The sequence below is a fragment of the Ascidia mentula genome, chromosome 5 (assembly GCF_947561715.1).
Source record: "Ascidia mentula chromosome 5, kaAscMent1.1, whole genome shotgun sequence".
In the NCBI taxonomy this organism is placed as follows: domain Eukaryota; kingdom Metazoa; phylum Chordata; class Ascidiacea; order Phlebobranchia; family Ascidiidae; genus Ascidia; species Ascidia mentula.
In genome coordinates, this window is record NC_138570.1 from 9,925,542 (window position 1) to 9,943,383 (window position 17,842).

Genomic DNA, 17,842 nt, shown 5'->3' on the forward strand with positions numbered 1-17,842 from the left:
GCTATCTTGCCGCAACTTAGCTCTATGTTGCGGCAAGTTAATATTTTTCAAAAAGGCGCGTTGATGCCATTGTGAAAAATAGCTATGTTGCGGCAAGTTAATTTTTTCAAAACGGCGCCCCATACTAGCCGGGCTCTCGACCAAGCCTTATTCATTACTGACAGGGGGTAATATCTCTACTATAAGTGTTTAATGTTTTTGAATACTAGCCACAAATTTTTGTGTAGCCATTTTTAAATGTCCTCTCAAATCACTACGATGCAGATACAAGAAATTTATTTCTGACTACTCGACAATCAGCACAAATATATTTCTTTTTCACAAGTCAATGCGACATTGCACAGGTTTTGACATCAAAGCTGACAATAGACTAACATATATAGATTTACAAGGTGATTCCTCGCATAGCCGCCACTGTGCTCGCCATTCGATGCGACGTACCAACTGCAGACGAACGAAATTGGCTTACATCGGACTGTGGAATGTTCAGTAATTCGCGCAGCTTTAAAAGTTGCTTGGAGGTGGAAAGGCCAAGAGAATCTACCACATTACCCATGTAATCCAAATCGGCTACCAACTGACGAGCCGCGTCAGTGCCAAGCGTTTCAATTTGGGTTACAGCTTGTATATACGTTTGCTCTGTAGCTCGAACAATTGCACCAAGCCATTGGTCTGACATGTTATCCATTTCCGTCTCCGTTAGCTCATCCTCCCCAGGCTTGGGCGGGAAAGGCAACTTGCCGGCTCGAAGTGCCATTTCCAGCGCTTGATTCTCCGCCTTCTCGTCGGCTTCCACTGCGGCGAAAGGCTCCAAGTGCTGCGGGAGTGTCATCAAGTACTGTCCGATGTGTGTCGCATGCTCACTCGGTGAGACGCTAAACATCGGCATTTCGCTCTGAGAAACGATCGCGTCCCCTTCCTCTGGTGTGGCTGAAAGCAGCGGGACAGAGGACAGCTGGCGTTTCACATGCGCAAAAGCGACATCAAATGCCAAGTTTTGCGCCTGTTGGTTTAAATCGTTCACGCATTGCTTGGTTTCACTAAGAAGATGCCCTGCAGCATTGTCACGAACGTTGGTTACCAAATCACGCAGGCGGTTGTACTTTGCCGAGTCAACGCGCACAAGGTAGTTGTACCTCTCCCAGGGCAGCGTAAACGACGAAGGTTTGGATCCACCGTCGTACTTTGCAGCGTGCTCAGAGGTTTGTGTGAGCATAGTAGTCGCTAATGAACCGCGAAAATCTTCGAAGCGGAGTAATATCTTTCCGCAAGTAGCAATAATACGCACGCAGTGCTGGAAGACTGTCCAGTTTTCATCATCAATTTTGTCCCCATCCACATTCTCATAATTCTACACAAATCGAGATATCAATTGATCAAAGTTACAAAATATGTTGAAATTGGCAAAATGAAACAAAAACAAACCTGGCCCTTTTTGAACCCAAACGATGCTGCTATTGTTCTGAGCTGTCGAGAAAATCTGTTACAGTATTCAGTGAAGTACTTTTCTAATGCAACAAGAAGATCGCATGATCCCAAAAATCCTAGTAAAAAGTATAGATATGTGATAAAAAAACAAGAGTGACAAATGATCAGCATCATTATAATCATTTATTTTATTATACTGACACTTAATTTTCCCTAGTGATATAACATGGTCAAGTTTTGAACATTTGCAATTAGTTTCAAAAAATTTAATGAATGTAAACAAATTCTGAGTCCAGTAAGGGTTAAACTGCCGAGGAATTTAGGGCCCAAAGGCTTTAGGGATGATCAGCTTACAATAAAGTGTAACTTATTTACAACTAATGGCAAAAATATAAAAAAAGTCTTCGCAAAACTATTGCTGGGTGCCACAAAAGTTAAACATATTTCGAAAATGTACAAAACTCAATAGCCAACCAATTAAAAAAAATATATATATACCCGTTAGTTTTGCACATCTGTTCATTCCAATAGCAGCCTCATCAAAAAGCTTTTTCACTGAAGAATCCAGAAGTTGTACAAGGTCAATGACATCTGGTGCATCCAAAGAAATATTCGCAAGCCCTGAAAGCAAAGCTTCTGTCTCCATAGTTTCATACTCAAGGAGGGGATTAATAAAGGGGTGCCAAACAGCATCCGATAGCTTGCTCATCACTGCACTGTCCAAATTTTCTATCACAACATCTTTTGCAAAAACCTGTTTTAGGTTTAGAACAAAATTGTCTGTAGACACAAACAGACGAGTAAGCATGTCCAACCTCTCCAGAGCCAATCCTGTTAGACTATTGTTTACAAGTGCAGCAGGCCCAGATTCGACTGATAACATGACTTCAAGAATTAACTGTGTTATGATGGCTGCAGAGGCCTCCTTGCCAAACACGGTTGTGCACCACTTCATTTCAATGTGCCAAATTGATAAAAGAAGCTCATAAAATTCATTGAGAAGAGTCACATCATCCAGTTCAGTTGCCTTGGATGGATCATTTTCACCACTGACAATGTCCTGCCATTTTGAAGAGATTTGAGCACGATGGCACTTGAGATAGTAGTTTCTGAGTTCCACATCTCTACAAAACAGTTGAAAGATAAGAATGTATACCTTTTATCTGGCAACTGCATTAATGTCAGGTTTATGCAAAAATTTCATTCTGAAGATTCTTACAAGACTTTATAATCCAATACCGATAGATGATTTTTAAGAGATAATTAATGGTTCTCATGCAAACCATTGTGAAGCAATGTGACATCGACGTTTTTTAAAGACAAATAAACCCTAAAATTACATTAGATATTTCCAACTTTTTAAAATTTGTAAATTTTTAATGGTACTTTTTTTAAAACAGCTTAAAGTATAATGTTCATTTTAATACTCATTGTGTCAATGCCTCATTTTGGAACCTGTGGCTGTTAAATATGTTTTTGTAGGTTTTAGTCGAATATTTACAAAACAAAATGACCACAAATGACAAATCAACTCAAATTGTCATTCTCAGCATGTACCTGTCAAGACTTTTGAATATTGCATAATAGCGCTTAGCCTCATCAGTTTTGTGTTGCATAAATGCTGCTACCACATGTGGACTCATGCTGGACTCCAACCGATTTTTTAGAGCTTCCAGGTGCATTACCTACATGTTAAAAGAGTTTGTTAAGTTACGTTATAATCCATGTACAAAGGCACTTGACCTTGTCATCATAATCTGGACTATTCCTCAAGACTTGCAAACTAGCCCTCATGCTTTGCAACTGAGCAGCAATTGCCTCCACATCCCCAGATCTATGTGTGCAAATATTAGATGAATAACTTTGACATTTGTTGTACTAATATGACATACTTAAAGATGTCTTCCACCGCTGATGCTAGACTTGACCAGTTGTCTGCCTCCTTCAAAGCAGCACAAGCCTTTTCCACTCTTGACCGCACAGTGTCTACATTCACAAGAACTTGCATGGAATGAGAAGTCCGTTGTTCAACACTTCGAATTTCATCTTTTACCTACAAACCTTAGTTTCATTTCTATTGTTCTTCAGTTTATTAACTTTATTACTATTGATAAGCAATGTGGAGCCAAAAATATGAATTGTGTATAAGCTGCAGACAGATGGCCAGCTGCACTGATGAGACCTTTTAGGTCGAAACAGTGGCCATCTGTCTGCAGCTTATACACAATTTATTACTATTGTTTAGGTTTGCTTGTCATAAGTTTGTTATTACAATTTACAACAAAACCACCACCATACTTGTTGCATTTGTTGCCATAGGAATGTGGCCTCTTGTTTGAGTGTCTCAACGTCTCGTAGTACACGAGGTAAACTAGCTACGGATTGTTGGGAAGTATCTTCCAAAGACTTGTTTACTTCTTGAATATATCTCTGTAGTTTAGTCACAAGGGTCGCCGTGTATGCTTCTCGTTGTTTCTCATCTTGCTGGGCGCGAAAGACGTTGTTTACCCAGTCTTTAACGTCAAAATTATCGTCAGAAAACTTGGAGAAATCCATTGACCAAATTCAAGACCAATTTTTTGCACACAGGAAAACTTTAGAATTCCTGTGGGTAATGTTATGCTCTATTCGATTCAAAAACATTATCGTTCATTACAAGGAAGACACACGATACTGTTACACAGCTTCCAGTTCGGCAAAAACTTCGTGACCCGGCGTAATAGTATTCCCCCTTTTCCGATTGCCAACTTACTATTGTCATTCTGGCAGAATCCTAAATTAAATTTGTACCAAAAACGTTCCGCTTCAATGAGCAGCGTTTCACAACAAGGTTTAACTTCCACAACTGAGTTTCTACTGGGTGTATAACAGAAAATGTTACGTTTTTCGTCTTTACCGGTGACGTCACTTTCAATCAAGTGCCAAACCACTTTCCGCTCCCTAGAATTTTTTTTAAATCTCAGTATCTGTCAAGAATTGCGTGCTGAACAGCGTGAAAGTAATAAAAATTGGTAGAGATATCACGTATTCCATCAGAATGACCTCAAACAGGGCCTTTTAACGTTTTTCGTCTTTGCCGGTGACGTCACTTTCAATCAAGTGCCAAACCACTTTCCGCTCCCTAGAATTTTTTTTAAATCTCAGTATTTGTCAAGAATTGCGTGCTGAACAGCGTGAAAGTAATAAAAATTGGTAGAGATATCACGTATTCCATCAGAATGACCTCAAACATGGCCTTTTAACGTTTTGCGCTTTACCGGTGACGTCACTTTCAATCAAGTGCGAAACCACTTTCCGCTTCCTAGAATTTTTTTTAAATCTCAGTATTTGTCAAGAATTGCGTGCTGAACAGCGTGAAAGTAATAAAAATTGGTAGAGATATCACGTATTCCATCAGAATGACCTCAAACAGGGCCTTTTAACGTTTTTCGTCTTTGCCGGTGACGTCACTTTCAATCAAGTGCCAAACCACTTTCCGCTCCCTAGAATTTTTTTTAAATCTCAGTATCTGTCAAGAATTGCGTGCTGAACAGCGTGAAAGTAATAAAAATTGGTAGAGATATCACGTATTCCATCAGAATGACCTTCAAACAGGGCCTTTTAACGTTTTGCGCTTTACCGGTGAAGTCACTTTCAATCAAGTGCCAAACCACTTTCCGCTCCCTAGAATTTTTTTTAAATCTCTGTATCTGTCAAGAATTGCGTGCTAAACAGCGTGAAAGTAATAAAAATTGGTAGAGATATCACGTATTCCATCAGAATGACCTTCAAACAGGGCCTTTTAACGTTTTGCGCTTTACCGGTGAAGTCACTTTCAATCAAGTGCGAAACCACTTTCCGCTTCCTAGAATTTTTTTTAAATCTCAGTATTTGTCAAGAATTGCGTGCTGAACAGCGTGAAAGTAATAAAAATTGGTAGAGATATCACGTATTCCATCAGAATGACCTCAAACATGGCCTTTTAACGTTTTTCGTCTTTGCCGGTGACGTCACTTTCAATCAAGTGCGAAACCACTTTCCGCTTCCTAGAATTTTTTTTAAATCTCAGTATTTGTCAAGAATTGCGTGCTGAACAGCGTGAAAGTAATAAAAATTGGTAGAGATATCACGTATTCCATCAGAATGACCTTCAAACAGGGTTTTTAACGTTTTGCGCTTTACCGGTGAAGTCACTTTCAATCAAGTGCGAAACCACTTTCCGCTTCCTAGAATTTTTTTTAAATCTCAGTATTTGTCAAGAATTGCGTGCTGAACAGCGTGAAAGTAATAAAAATTGGTAGAGATATCACGTATTCCATCAGAATGACCTTCAAACAGGGCCTTTTAACGTTTTGCGCTTTACCGGTGACGTCACTTTCAATCAAGTGCCAAACCACTTTCCGCTCCCTAGAATTTTTTTTAAATCTCAGTATTTGTCGAGAATTGCGTGCTGAACAGCGTGAAAGTAATAAAAATTGGTAGAGATATCACGTATTCCATCAGAATGACCTCAAACATGGCCTTTTAACGTTTTGCGCTTTACCGGTGACGTCACTTTCAATCAAGTGCCAAACCACTTTCCGCTTCCTAGAATTTTTTTTAAATCTCAGTATTTGTCAAGAATTGCGTGCTGAACAGCGTGAAAGTAATAAAAATTGGTAGAGATATCACGTATTCCATCAGAATGACCTTCAAACAGGGCCTTTTAACGTTTTGCGCTTTACCGGTGACGTCACTTTCAATCAAGTGCCAAACCACTTTCCGCTCCCTAGAATTTTTTTTAAATCTCAGTATTTGTCAAGAATTGCGTGCTGAACAGCGTGAAAGTAATAAAAATTGGTAGAGATATCACGTATTCCATCAGAATGACCTTCAAACAGGGCCTTTTAACGTTTTGCGCTTTACCGGTGACGTCACTTTCAATCAAGTGCCAAACCACTTTCCGCTTCCTAGAATTTTTTTTAAATCTCAGTATTTGTCAAGAATTGCGTGCTGAACAGCGTGAAAGTAATAAAAATTGGTAGAGATATCACGTATTCCATCAGAATGACCTCAAACATGGCCTTTTAACGTTTTTCGTCTTTGCCGGTGACGTCACTTTCAATCAAGTGCCAAACCACTTTCCGCTCCCTAGAATTTTTTTTAAATCTCTGTATCTGTCAAGAATTGCGTGCTGAACAGCGTGAAAGTAATAAAAATTGGTAGAGATATCACGTATTCCATCAGAATGACCTTCAAACAGGGCCTTTTAACGTTTTGCGCTTTACCGGTGAAGTCACTTTCAATCAAGTGCCAAACCACTTTCCGCTCCCTAGAATTTTTTTAAAATCTCTGTATCTGTCAAGAATTGCGTGCTGAACAGCGTGAAAGTAATAAAAATTGGTAGAGATATCACGTATTCCATCAGAATGACCTCAAACATGGCCTTTTAACGTTTTGCGCTTTACCGGTGACGTCACTTTCAATCAAGTGCGAAACCACTTTCCGCTTCCTAGAATTTTTTTTAAATCTCAGTATTTGTCAAGAATTGCGTGCTGAACAGCGTGAAAGTAATAAAAATTGGTAGAGATATCACGTATTCCATCAGAATGACCTCAAACATGGCCTTTTAACGTTTTGCGCTTTACCGGTGACGTCACTTTCAATCAAGTGCGAAACCACTTTCCGCTTCCTAGAATTTTTTTTAAATCTCAGTATTTGTCAAGAATTGCGTGCTGAACAGCGTGAAAGTAATAAAAATTGGTAGAGATATCACGTATTCCATCAGAATGACCTCAAACAGGGCCTTTTAACGTTTTGCGCTTTACTGGTGACGTCATTTTCAATCAAGTGCCAAACCACTTTCCGCTTCCTAGAATTTTTTTTAAATCTCAGTATCTGTCAAGAATTGCGTGCTGAACAGCGTGAAAGTAATAAAAATTGGTAGAGATATCACGTATTCCATCAGAATGACCTCAAACATGGCCTTTTAACGTTTTTCGTCTTTGCCGGTGACGTCACTTTCAATCAAGTGCCAAACCACTTTCCGCTCCCTAGAATTTTTTTTAAATCTCTGTATCTGTCAAGAATTGCGTGCTGAACAGCGTGAAAGTAATAAAAATTGGTAGAGATATCACGTATTCCATCAGAATGACCTCAAACAGGGCCTTTTAACGTTTTTCGTCTTTGCCGGTGACGTCACTTTCAATCAAGTGCCAAACCACTTTCCGCTCCCTAGAATTTTTTTTAAATCTCAGTATTTGTCAAGAATTGCGTGCTGAACAGCGTGAAAGTAATAAAAATTGGTAGAGATATCACGTATTCCATCAGAATGACCTCAAACAGGGCCTTTTAACGTTTTGCGCTTTACTGGTGACGTCATTTTCAATCAAGTGCCAAACCACTTTCCGCTTCCTAGAATTTTTTTTAAATCTCAGTATCTGTCAAGAATTGCGTGCTGAACAGCGTGAAAGTAATAAAAATTGGTAGAGATATCACGTATTCCATCAGAATGACCTCAAACATGGCCTTTTAACGTTTTTCGTCTTTGCCGGTGACGTCACTTTCAATCAAGTGCCAAACCACTTTCCGCTCCCTAGAATTTTTTTTAAATCTCAGTATCTGTCAAGAATTGCGTGCTGAACAGCGTGAAAGTAATAAAAATTGGTAGAGATATCACGTATTCCATCAGAATGACCTCAAACATGGCCTTTTAACGTTTTGCGCTTTACCGGTGACGTCACTTTCAATCAAGTGCGAAACCACTTTCCGCTTCCTAGAATTTTTTTTAAATCTCAGTATTTGTCAAGAATTGCGTGCTGAACAGCGTGAAAGTAATAAAAATTGGTAGAGATATCACGTATTCCATCAGAATGACCTCAAACAGGGCCTTTTAACGTTTTGCGCTTTACTGGTGACGTCATTTTCAATCAAGTGCCAAACCACTTTCCGCTTCCTAGAATTTTTTTTAAATCTCAGTATCTGTCAAGAATTGCGTGCTGAACAGCGTGAAAGTAATAAAAATTGGTAGAGATATCACGTATTCCATCAGAATGACCTCAAACATGGCCTTTTAACGTTTTTCGTCTTTGCCGGTGACGTCACTTTCAATCAAGTGCCAAACCACTTTCCGCTCCCTAGAATTTTTTTTAAATCTCTGTATCTGTCAAGAATTGCGTGCTGAACAGCGTGAAAGTAATAAAAATTGGTAGAGATATCACGTATTCCATCAGAATGACCTCAAACAGGGCCTTTTAACGTTTTTCGTCTTTGCCGGTGACGTCACTTTCAATCAAGTGCCAAACCACTTTCCGCTCCCTAGAATTTTTTTTAAATCTCTGTATCTGTCAAGAATTGCGTGCTGAACAGCGTGAAAGTAATAAAAATTGGTAGAGATATCACGTATTCCATCAGAATGACCTTCAAATAGGGCCTTTTAACGTTTTGCGCTTTACCGGTGACGTCACTTTCAATCAAGTGCCAAACCACTTTCCGCTCCCTAGAATTTTTTTTAAATCTCTGTATCTGTCAAGAATTGCGTGCTAAACAGCGTGAAAGTAATAAAAATTGGTAGAGATATCACGTATTCCATCAGAATGACCTTCAAACAGGGCCTTTTAACGTTTTGCGCTTTACCGGTGAAGTCACTTTCAATCAAGTGCCAAACCACTTTCCGCTCCCTAGAATTTTTTTTAAATCTCAGTATTTGTCAAGAATTGCGTGCTGAACAGCGTGAAAGTAATAAAAATTGGTAGAGATATCACGTATTCCATCAGAATGACCTCAAACACGAGTCTTTTTACCGTTTTTTGGTTAATGACACGAAAATCTTTGCAAATCCGAAGCTTCACAATTTGGAAGGTAAAAATCGGCTTCCCCTCACCATATGGTGGAACACTAATTAGACCTGCATGACCATTTTATTGGCTGATAAGCATTTAAAAAATTTCCCGATTTTTTGAATGTGTAAAAATGACCATTAAGTTAACGCAAGTATAATAAAAAAGAAGTTTGAAATGAAATGAACAAAATTACACGATGTATATGAAAGTATGTAAAACACAAATTTATGCATGATATTAATGCATGCATGATTGGTAAAAGTTAATCACAATGTTTGATGTAAAAAATTCGAGAAAACTCCAATGACAGTTTTGATAGTGGCACAATAAAACAAGCATGCAGGTTTTTTTTTTCTGGCAGTTTTAATTGATCAACACAGACTTTTAAAAACTGCCAAATTTGTCATATTTGGATCAAAGATGGCATGAAAAACTTCTGTGCCATAGGTGGTCGCTTCTGGTGACAGGATAAAGCATTGCTGTAGTTTTATGAATCTGAAAAAATAAATATACCCCAGCAGAAAACTACTCTTGAAATAAGGAAATATAACATTTGTGGCAATATTATTGTCAGTCACCCTTGTTCAGTATAATTGTACTATGCATACAAGGGCAAAAGCTAGAAATATTCTATAAATGCAGAGATAAGGTGGTAATATCAATGATGATTTTAAAATTATTGAAAATTTTTTTCCTTTATTTTTTAACAAGTTACCTTGGCACATTTTTTGTACGAACAATTACAAAACACAATGATACCATTTTAATGTTTACTTAAATATGTGGCAATAAAACCTAAAGATAATGATGCCTTGTTATATGACAGTTTTTCTGTAAACATCACTAACAAAGTTATACCTTCTATATACAAAACTTGTGATAAATACGTATCAACATTCAGCAAGTTACTCTCAAGTTTTTTCTGCAAACTACTTCCATAGACAACAAATTCAGGTTTTATAACTTTACCAACAAAAGATTCACGAAAAAGTTGATCCCCAACAAAGCGCTGTCGCCACTGATGTTGACAAATGGAATAATTTAGAAATCGAATAAGGTTTTCAAAATCAAGATTTGTTAGGTTCGTGTTGGTTAATGATAATAAAGAGTTGAACTCAATTAGTTTTTTTCTCTGGTCACTGAAAAACAAATGAACCCTGTAAAATTCTGGAAATAGATTTGCTTCACAAACAGTTTGGCGCATTATTATAGATAATGTTTTGAGTATTTGTTGGTAAGTAAAATTTACATTATTACTTAACATCGCTGGGGTTGCACTATCAATTAACTTGCCATCAATATGCTGGGTTAACTTGACATCTTTTAAAATCAGTTTTTCACATGTTTTGACTGCATCCAAGTTGCAGTGGCGACGCTTTCTGGGGATCACTTTAATTGGCATTTTAACAAATTCCTCTACAACACGGTAATAAAATATACATCCACCAGTATACAGAGCCTCATTCACTACTCCTAAAGGCACACACCTAACCACTTCATCATTAAATTCAAGCACCCATTCCTCATCAATTAACTTATAAGTAACATAATGTCCACAATTAACATTTGACCCAACATGAACAATTACAGAAACCAACTTAAGCATAAATTTATGGGAAGGGGACTGAAAAGTCAAGGTTTTGTCTGGGATTACTTTCTTCATACATTTTTTACCACCAATGTTTCTATTTAAAACTATGCAAACAACTTGAGACATCTTTTCAAATGTCATTTCAAAAGCCATTTTACCTTTAGATTTACAAGCTTGGCAAAGACTGACTGAAGTAGTATTAAATTCAGTTTTACAATAACTACTAAGAAAACAACCATCCAACATATTTTCAAACATAGGCAAAGTGAGTGCTGATTGGTTTCTGACAAATCTTTCAATTTTACTGCAGGAGTGACATTTTTTTATTGTGACCAATTGAAATGTGACATCTAACCCACACTTCTGAAAAACAGTACCTAAGTCAAAAACAAAAATGAACTCATTGGGATCTTGTTGCGCATTCAAAACCCAGTGTAGGTGCTTGCATATATCTTTAATTAATTGAAGATACATGACCCTGTCTAATCTGCCACATGCAACTTCACTAATCATGAAAGCTAGTCTACCAGCAACACCACCTTTGCATTCCAAACTCATAGGGACTTCTTCGCAAAGACATCTAATACCCTGTACAACAGAGTTTAACCAACAATTGTTATATTTATTTGGAAGTCCAATAAAAACAAATTCAAAACTCTTTAAACCACACCTGTAAATTGCTTCCTCACAACTATGTGAATTACACACTAAACTAAACACCATCCACATTCGAAACATCAAAGCATTAAAAGGTGAAATTTGCACTTTTAAGATCTTACATGCAATACAATCCACTGCGTAACAAACACACAGACCACAACTAGCATCATCACATTGTTTCACAATTGAACCATTTTCAAACATGACTGCATGGCCAGTAAACATTTGCAAAGTGGGAATTAGGTTATGCTTGATCAATGCTGTCAATTCTTCATCAAAGCTCAAGAATGAGTTGTATAATACCAGTTTATTACCAGATTTGTTAAACCACAAAACAACGAAGTGACTCTTAAACAAAACAGGAATGAAAACATTTTCACACATTGTTTTATCATCACAAAAAATACTAGCGAAAGCCTTAGGCGCATTCTTAAAACATTTACCACTTAACACTTCCATAGTCAAAGCAGTTGACAAACATGCAAATGTTTCAGGCGATACAGCATTACACAATGTAACTGTTCTGGCTATGTAAACATCAACTACCTTATCAGTTAGCCAACCTAAAGTGGAGTCCGAATGTGACTTAGCAGCATTTTCTGTCAAAGCGATGTAAGTTTTATTACATGGTTTCAAACAGAGTGAACACAAATCCAACCATGACAATGACTGGTGACAATGCATAATCAAAGCAGTTTCTAATATTGAAGTTTTGTTTAACTGGTCGTGGGTCCATATTTTATCAGCTATGGGTTTACAAATCCGGTGAACTACTTCTTCAGGGGGGCAGAAAATATATGGTGAGGCAAAGGGAGAAGGTTTCATGTTGTTATTGTACAAATGTTGAACTGTTTCATTTTTGTACTTAATTCGTTTTGAAGCAGTACTGGATGAATAATAGCTACTAGGATTGTTCTTACGTTTTTTAAACTTTGATTCAAAAACATGGGCCCCATTTCGTTGTAAATTTGAGATATTCGAACTACAAGATTTGTCCCGAAATGTTTTAAATTGCATAAATGTATCACAGAATATCTTAATCAAAATCTTTAGAGAATTGTAATATTTAACAACAAAGTCATCAATTTTTGACATTCGCTTGCCATCTAAAATGTTAGTCTTTAAATCACGAAAATGTTCTTCTATTATACCTTGAGTGTGATTGTCGCGCATTATTGTTTGGTGATCCTTATTTTTTAATGCATTACAATGGACTTTCTGTGGATGATACATTTGTGCTTGTGCATTACTCGTTGTGTCACCGTTAACATGTCGGGACAAATCTCCCAGCATTAATTTGGAAGTTGAACATATTCTTGAAACGATTACCTCCAAAACTTTTGTACAAAAATCCGGGTTGTGATAAATGTTCTTTGAAATTTCTGGGTCAATATGTTGCTTATAAATATCAGAGATAAAAAAATCATCAAGCTTTTGCTTATATCTTTGATAAAATGGTGAGCGTTTTTCCTGTAATCTATCTGTTGCTTTTGCAGTAAAAAAATAATCAGTTCTGTCCATGGCATTGTCACCATCAATGTCATGGTCAGTTTGAGTTTGAGTAATCCTTTCTTTGATATGATTAAAATGAAATTCAACAATTGAGGAAGAAGCTTCACAATTAGTTAGAATAAAAAAACTTTCCATTACTTTATCTAGTCCAGCCAATGTGTCACAAGAAAACATTATGTTAATCCAATACAGATATGTTTCAACAATTTTCTTACTTTTGCTATGTTTATGACAAAAAATTTTGGCAGCCCTCATTGCATGGCTGTAGCAATTGTGCAATACAGTCTTGCTCAAATCTTTCTCATTAGGAATACCAGTTACAATACGATAACAACGATTGTAAAAGTCTAAGCGCAATTCTTGACAATATGCCTTCAAAACTGCATTCCACATTGCCATGGAGCCATCAATGATGAGCAGGCTGGGCTTTTTTGCCACGCTACACAATTTTAAGCAATCAAACATAAATTTTTCCAAAAAATGACTAATCGTACTTGAATCATGGTGCGTTGTCAAAAAAGTTGCCACAGGAAGTGGAGCACCACCCTGTTTTGGATTTCTGACAAGCAAAGTGTAAATTTGAAAATCTGAATACCTATCAATACGTCGGAGGACACTTCCCGTGGCATCAAAATAGACAATGTCCCGACAGCATAAATGATTAAATATTTTGATCTGACTATTACAATACAATGCAACTTCTGGGGGATGAATGGCTATTGTTCGAATATAATGTTCTCCTTTCTTTAGCATTTCCAGACGGATTTCATTTAAATTAATAAACCAAAAGTTACTAATTTTTTTACGTTCGCTTTTGATGTTGTTCAAAACAGATTGCGATGGCAAAAAAGTATGAGCCCCAAGCCAGCGTTCTTCTGGTAATAATTCGTTGTAAATTTCCCGAAATCGTTTAACAGCGGTTTTATTTTCTAATGATTTGCAAAGCTTCTTCCTCATTACTCCTGTTACCCGCCTACATTTTTTGCAGCCAGGACAATGGCTTCGGTTACCAGACACTTTAACGCGCCCCTCAACTTTGTCAACAAACGACCAAAACGTCACCACAAAAACAACTTCACACTTGCAATTCTTACACTTCCTATGCGCACAATACAGGTTCACCCATCCCTCTCTATAGCAATCATCATTCCGTGTAATGTTCGCAACACTTTCTTCACTTCGTAAATAATTGTTTAAGACGTTTGGCACGCAACCATTATAAATTTGATGCACATTTTTAACTGTTAAATCCACATACAAGTTGTTTCCAAAATGATTGGCCGTTCTATTTTTTATCATGTTTTCCCATTTCTGAACTGAAATCATAAATACACCACTAACATCAACTTCAACGGAACGCCTAAATTTGGAACGAATGTCTGCACCAATTTCACTCACATCGAAAATTACATTATCATCATCATCATCATCATTATCATCATCAACAACAACAACATTCTCGCCCTCAAAAACAATACAATCCTCATCACGAACGGTAGCGCAAACAGGCGTACGAGATTTACTGTCAAACAGTTCATTGTGCTTTTGTTCCTTACCAAATGTTTCAACAGGAGCATAAATGGGCGAAGCATACAAAATTGTTGATTTCTCGTCATCCGAACTAAAAGAATTTGGGCTGTTAGCTACAGTGTCATTTAATTGTTGCTTCCGTAAAAAACAGTCGACACGTCATCGTCACTGCCAGAAATAGTGCTACCCACATGCGAATTGGTCCCAACTAGCGCGTCTGTATTTCCAGTTTGATTTTCGTCTGCAATGCACTCAGTTGTTTTGTCAATGGTCGATTTGTGCTCAAAACGCGGGTTTAAAAACGTTCCAGCACCAGGACAAACCAAATGAGACCGATTCCATTCATTAGCTGACAAAGTCGCGGCAACACATAGAGGATCAAAAACACAGCTCGGGTGAAACCATTTGCTACAAGTTTCGCACTCGACCATCAACCTGCCATCATACGGAGTATTACAAACGCAGTACAACTTAATTACATTAGATGATTGACATGGTTGAAAACAAACTGACAGTTCCTTTGACGATTCACAGTTGTTGTCAAGAGCAAGCTTGCATTGGTTTTGAACCATTCTCCTAAATTTGTCGCTTTTTACCCAAACCTGGTTCATTTTGAAGTAATTTTGTTTGGTAAATTTCTTTTTCATGTGTGTTAGCATTGTTCTTGCAACAACTGACGGTAAGTTTGTCGTATTAGGGTAGTTCTTAAAGCATTTTGCCAATTTGGAAATGAAGTTTGGGCAAAGCAACTTTGACTGCGTATTGTTGCCATGTTTGTTAGTACCGGAGTGATTTATAACAATCGAATCTATTTTTGTCCGATTTAATTTGCAAAACTTTAAAAGAAGTATTAGGCGTTTCGTTATATGCTTATCTTGCCAAAAAGTGTTGCTTTGCAAAAACTCCTTTCCTGTTTTGACATCAAAGTGGTTGAGGTTATGTGTAACAAAATACTGGGCAACAGCGTTAATCTTGTCTCCTGACGTAGCAAAATGTCCACCGCCTGTCATTACCAAACGAGCAGGATAGCGCAGAATGTTGAAAAAACTAGACCGACGAAACAAACGTTTTCTGTCAATGGCTGTCGGTTTGGCGCAATTTACAGGAAACAAGGCCAACAGGTGGTTCAAAAACAACTTCAAACAATCCAAAACCTGCAGCAATCCAGAGGAACAAACCAAAAAATACAAAAAAAATGCATAAAACAAAGCCAGCAATATAAGACAGCGAAACACAAGTTTGCAAAACCGTAATACTAGCCACAAACTCGTGAGCAGCCCAAACGCGCTGGCCAAACCATGATAAAAAAATGACTGACTTGAATTGTAATTACCACCAAAAACTTCTACATCACCTTTTTTGTGGCTCAAACAAGGAACGCGTTTCCGTGGTAGTTTGTGGCTCGGTGTGGACTTGGGTGGCACTCCTACATCTCTGGCATGTAGATTGGGGCTCGGTGTAGACTTGGGTGGCACTCCTACATCTCTGGCATGTAGATTGGGGCCCGGCGTGAACTTGGGTGGCAACCCTTTATCTCTGGCATGTAGCTTGGGGCCCGGCGTGGACTTGGGTGGCACCCCTTTATCTTTGGCATGTAGCTTGGGGCCGGGGGTGGACTTGGTTGGCACCCCTTCATCTCTGGCATGTAGATTGGGGCCCGGCGTGAACTTGGGTGGCAACCGTATATCTCTGGCATGTAGCTTGTGGCCCGGCGTGGACTTGGGTGGCACCCCTTTATCTCTGGCATGTTGCTTGAGGCCCGGCGTGGACTTGGGTGGCACCTCTTTATCTCTGGCATGTACCTTGGGGCCCGGGGTGGACTTGGGTGGCACCCCTTTATCTTTGGCATGTAGCTTGGGGCCGGGGGTGGACTTGGGTGGCACCCGTTCATCTCTGGCATGTAGATTGGGGCCCGGCGTGAACTTGGGTGGCAACCGTATATCTCTGGCATGTAGCTTGGGGCCCGGCGTGGACTTGGGTGGCACCCCTTTATCTCTGGCATGTTGCTTGAGGCCCGGCGTGGACTTGGGTGGCACCTCTTTATCTCTGGCATGTACCTTGGGGCCCGGGGTGGACTTGGGTGGCAACCGTATATCTCTGGCATGTAGCTTGGGGCCCGGCGTGGACTTGGGTGGCACCCGTACATCTCTGGCATGTAGCTTGGGGCCCGGCGTGGACTTGGGTGGCACCCCTTTATCTCTGGCATGTTGCTTGAGGCCCGGCGTGGACTTGGGTGGCACCTCTTTATCTCTGGCATGTACCTTGGGGCCCGGGGTGGACTTGGGTGGCAACCGTATATCTCTGGCATGTAGCTTGGGGCCCGGCGTGGACTTGGGTGGCACCCGTACATCTCTGGCATGTAGCTTGGGGCCCGCCGTGGACTTGGGTGGCAGCCCTTCCTCTTTGGCATGTAGATTGGGGCCCGCCGTGGTTGTACGTTGTCTTTTTGTGGCATGGAAATAACAGTTGGTGACACATCCAAAACATTCGATGGTGCGAAACCGCTTTTTTTTTTCCTTTGTAGTAGCAGTAGTGGATTTTGATGTTGAAGGTTCTGCAATTAACGGAATCCTAATGAAACCATCATAGAGGATAACATAAACTGCATGCAATTTGCATTTTGTTGCATGTCGTTTTAATTTTGCATTGATTAATTATGTATATATTTAGGCCTAAACAGGATAGCACAAATTCCAGCATTAAGCACGGTAAGGTCAATCCTGAATATACTCATTTATCATTTTCAAACCTTTGGCATCGGAAACAGCAAAAATGGTATGGACATGAGCTTCCAGGCTGTCCATATAATGGCGCAGCCCGACGTCCGAGAGATGAAGGTTGTCGCTCCAGTTCTCCCGGTCGTCAGTAATATTAAAATCAAGGAAGGTCAATCCATTTTCCACAGCGAGGTTTTGAAGTACCTGGTTGACGCAATAAACGCAACGTAGATGGAAGCCTGTTTGCGGTAGAATACCAGCTACAACAATCTGTTGAAAATGAAAAATCCACAAATTGTAATGCTGCAGAGGCCAATTACAGTATTCTTTCTACCAACCTGACATTGCGGGTACTTCTGTTGACAAACCTCAATCAACTGTTGATACTCGGCCCCGATGCTGTCGTGGTGGTGATCAGCGCGACGGGAAGCCACGTCGTTGGTGCCAAGAGCCAGGATGATCACATCGACTGGCTCGAATCTATTCCCGTACACAATCTCCTCAGCGCCGTGTCCGATTTTCCCCCCTGGAATGGAAATCGCATTTAAAGCAAAATGCTCACTGCGAGACGATACTACCTGGGGGCAGACAATGTTCCTCCCGTT

The 17,842-nt window shown here is 39.2% G+C and overlaps 1 protein-coding gene across 1 annotated transcript; it reads right to left on the minus strand.

Moving 5' to 3' along the window:
- Nucleotides 1-274: 274 nt before the first annotated feature.
- On the minus strand, nucleotides 275-4,164 carry LOC145902400 (conserved oligomeric Golgi complex subunit 7-like). The gene is made up of 7 exons (XM_082990349.1): nucleotides 3,727-4,164; nucleotides 3,321-3,481; nucleotides 3,172-3,262; nucleotides 2,986-3,113; nucleotides 1,927-2,552; nucleotides 1,426-1,544; nucleotides 275-1,351 (listed from the first exon to the last, which is right to left on the minus strand). Exons 1-7 carry the CDS (start codon nucleotides 3,982-3,984, stop codon nucleotides 386-388), a joined length of 2,349 nt encoding a protein of 782 aa, XP_082846475.1. The 5' UTR covers nucleotides 3,985-4,164; the 3' UTR covers nucleotides 275-385.
- Nucleotides 4,165-17,842: the final 13,678 nt, after the last annotated feature.

What these genes read in the sequence shown, in the direction of transcription:
- LOC145902400 (XM_082990349.1), bottom strand. Translation starts at nt 3,984, where the DNA reads ATGGATTTCTCCAAGTTTTCTGACGATAATTTTGACGTTAAAGACTGG. An exon ending in TATGGCAACAAATGCAACAA is followed by an intron (nt 3,482 to 3,726) that starts GTATGGTGGTGG and finishes TAAGGTTTGTAG; the next exon opens with GTAAAAGATGAAATTCGAAG. An exon ending in ATATTCAAAAGTCTTGACAG is followed by an intron (nt 2,553 to 2,985) that starts GTACATGCTGAG and finishes ACTGTTTTGTAG; the next exon opens with AGATGTGGAACTCAGAAACT.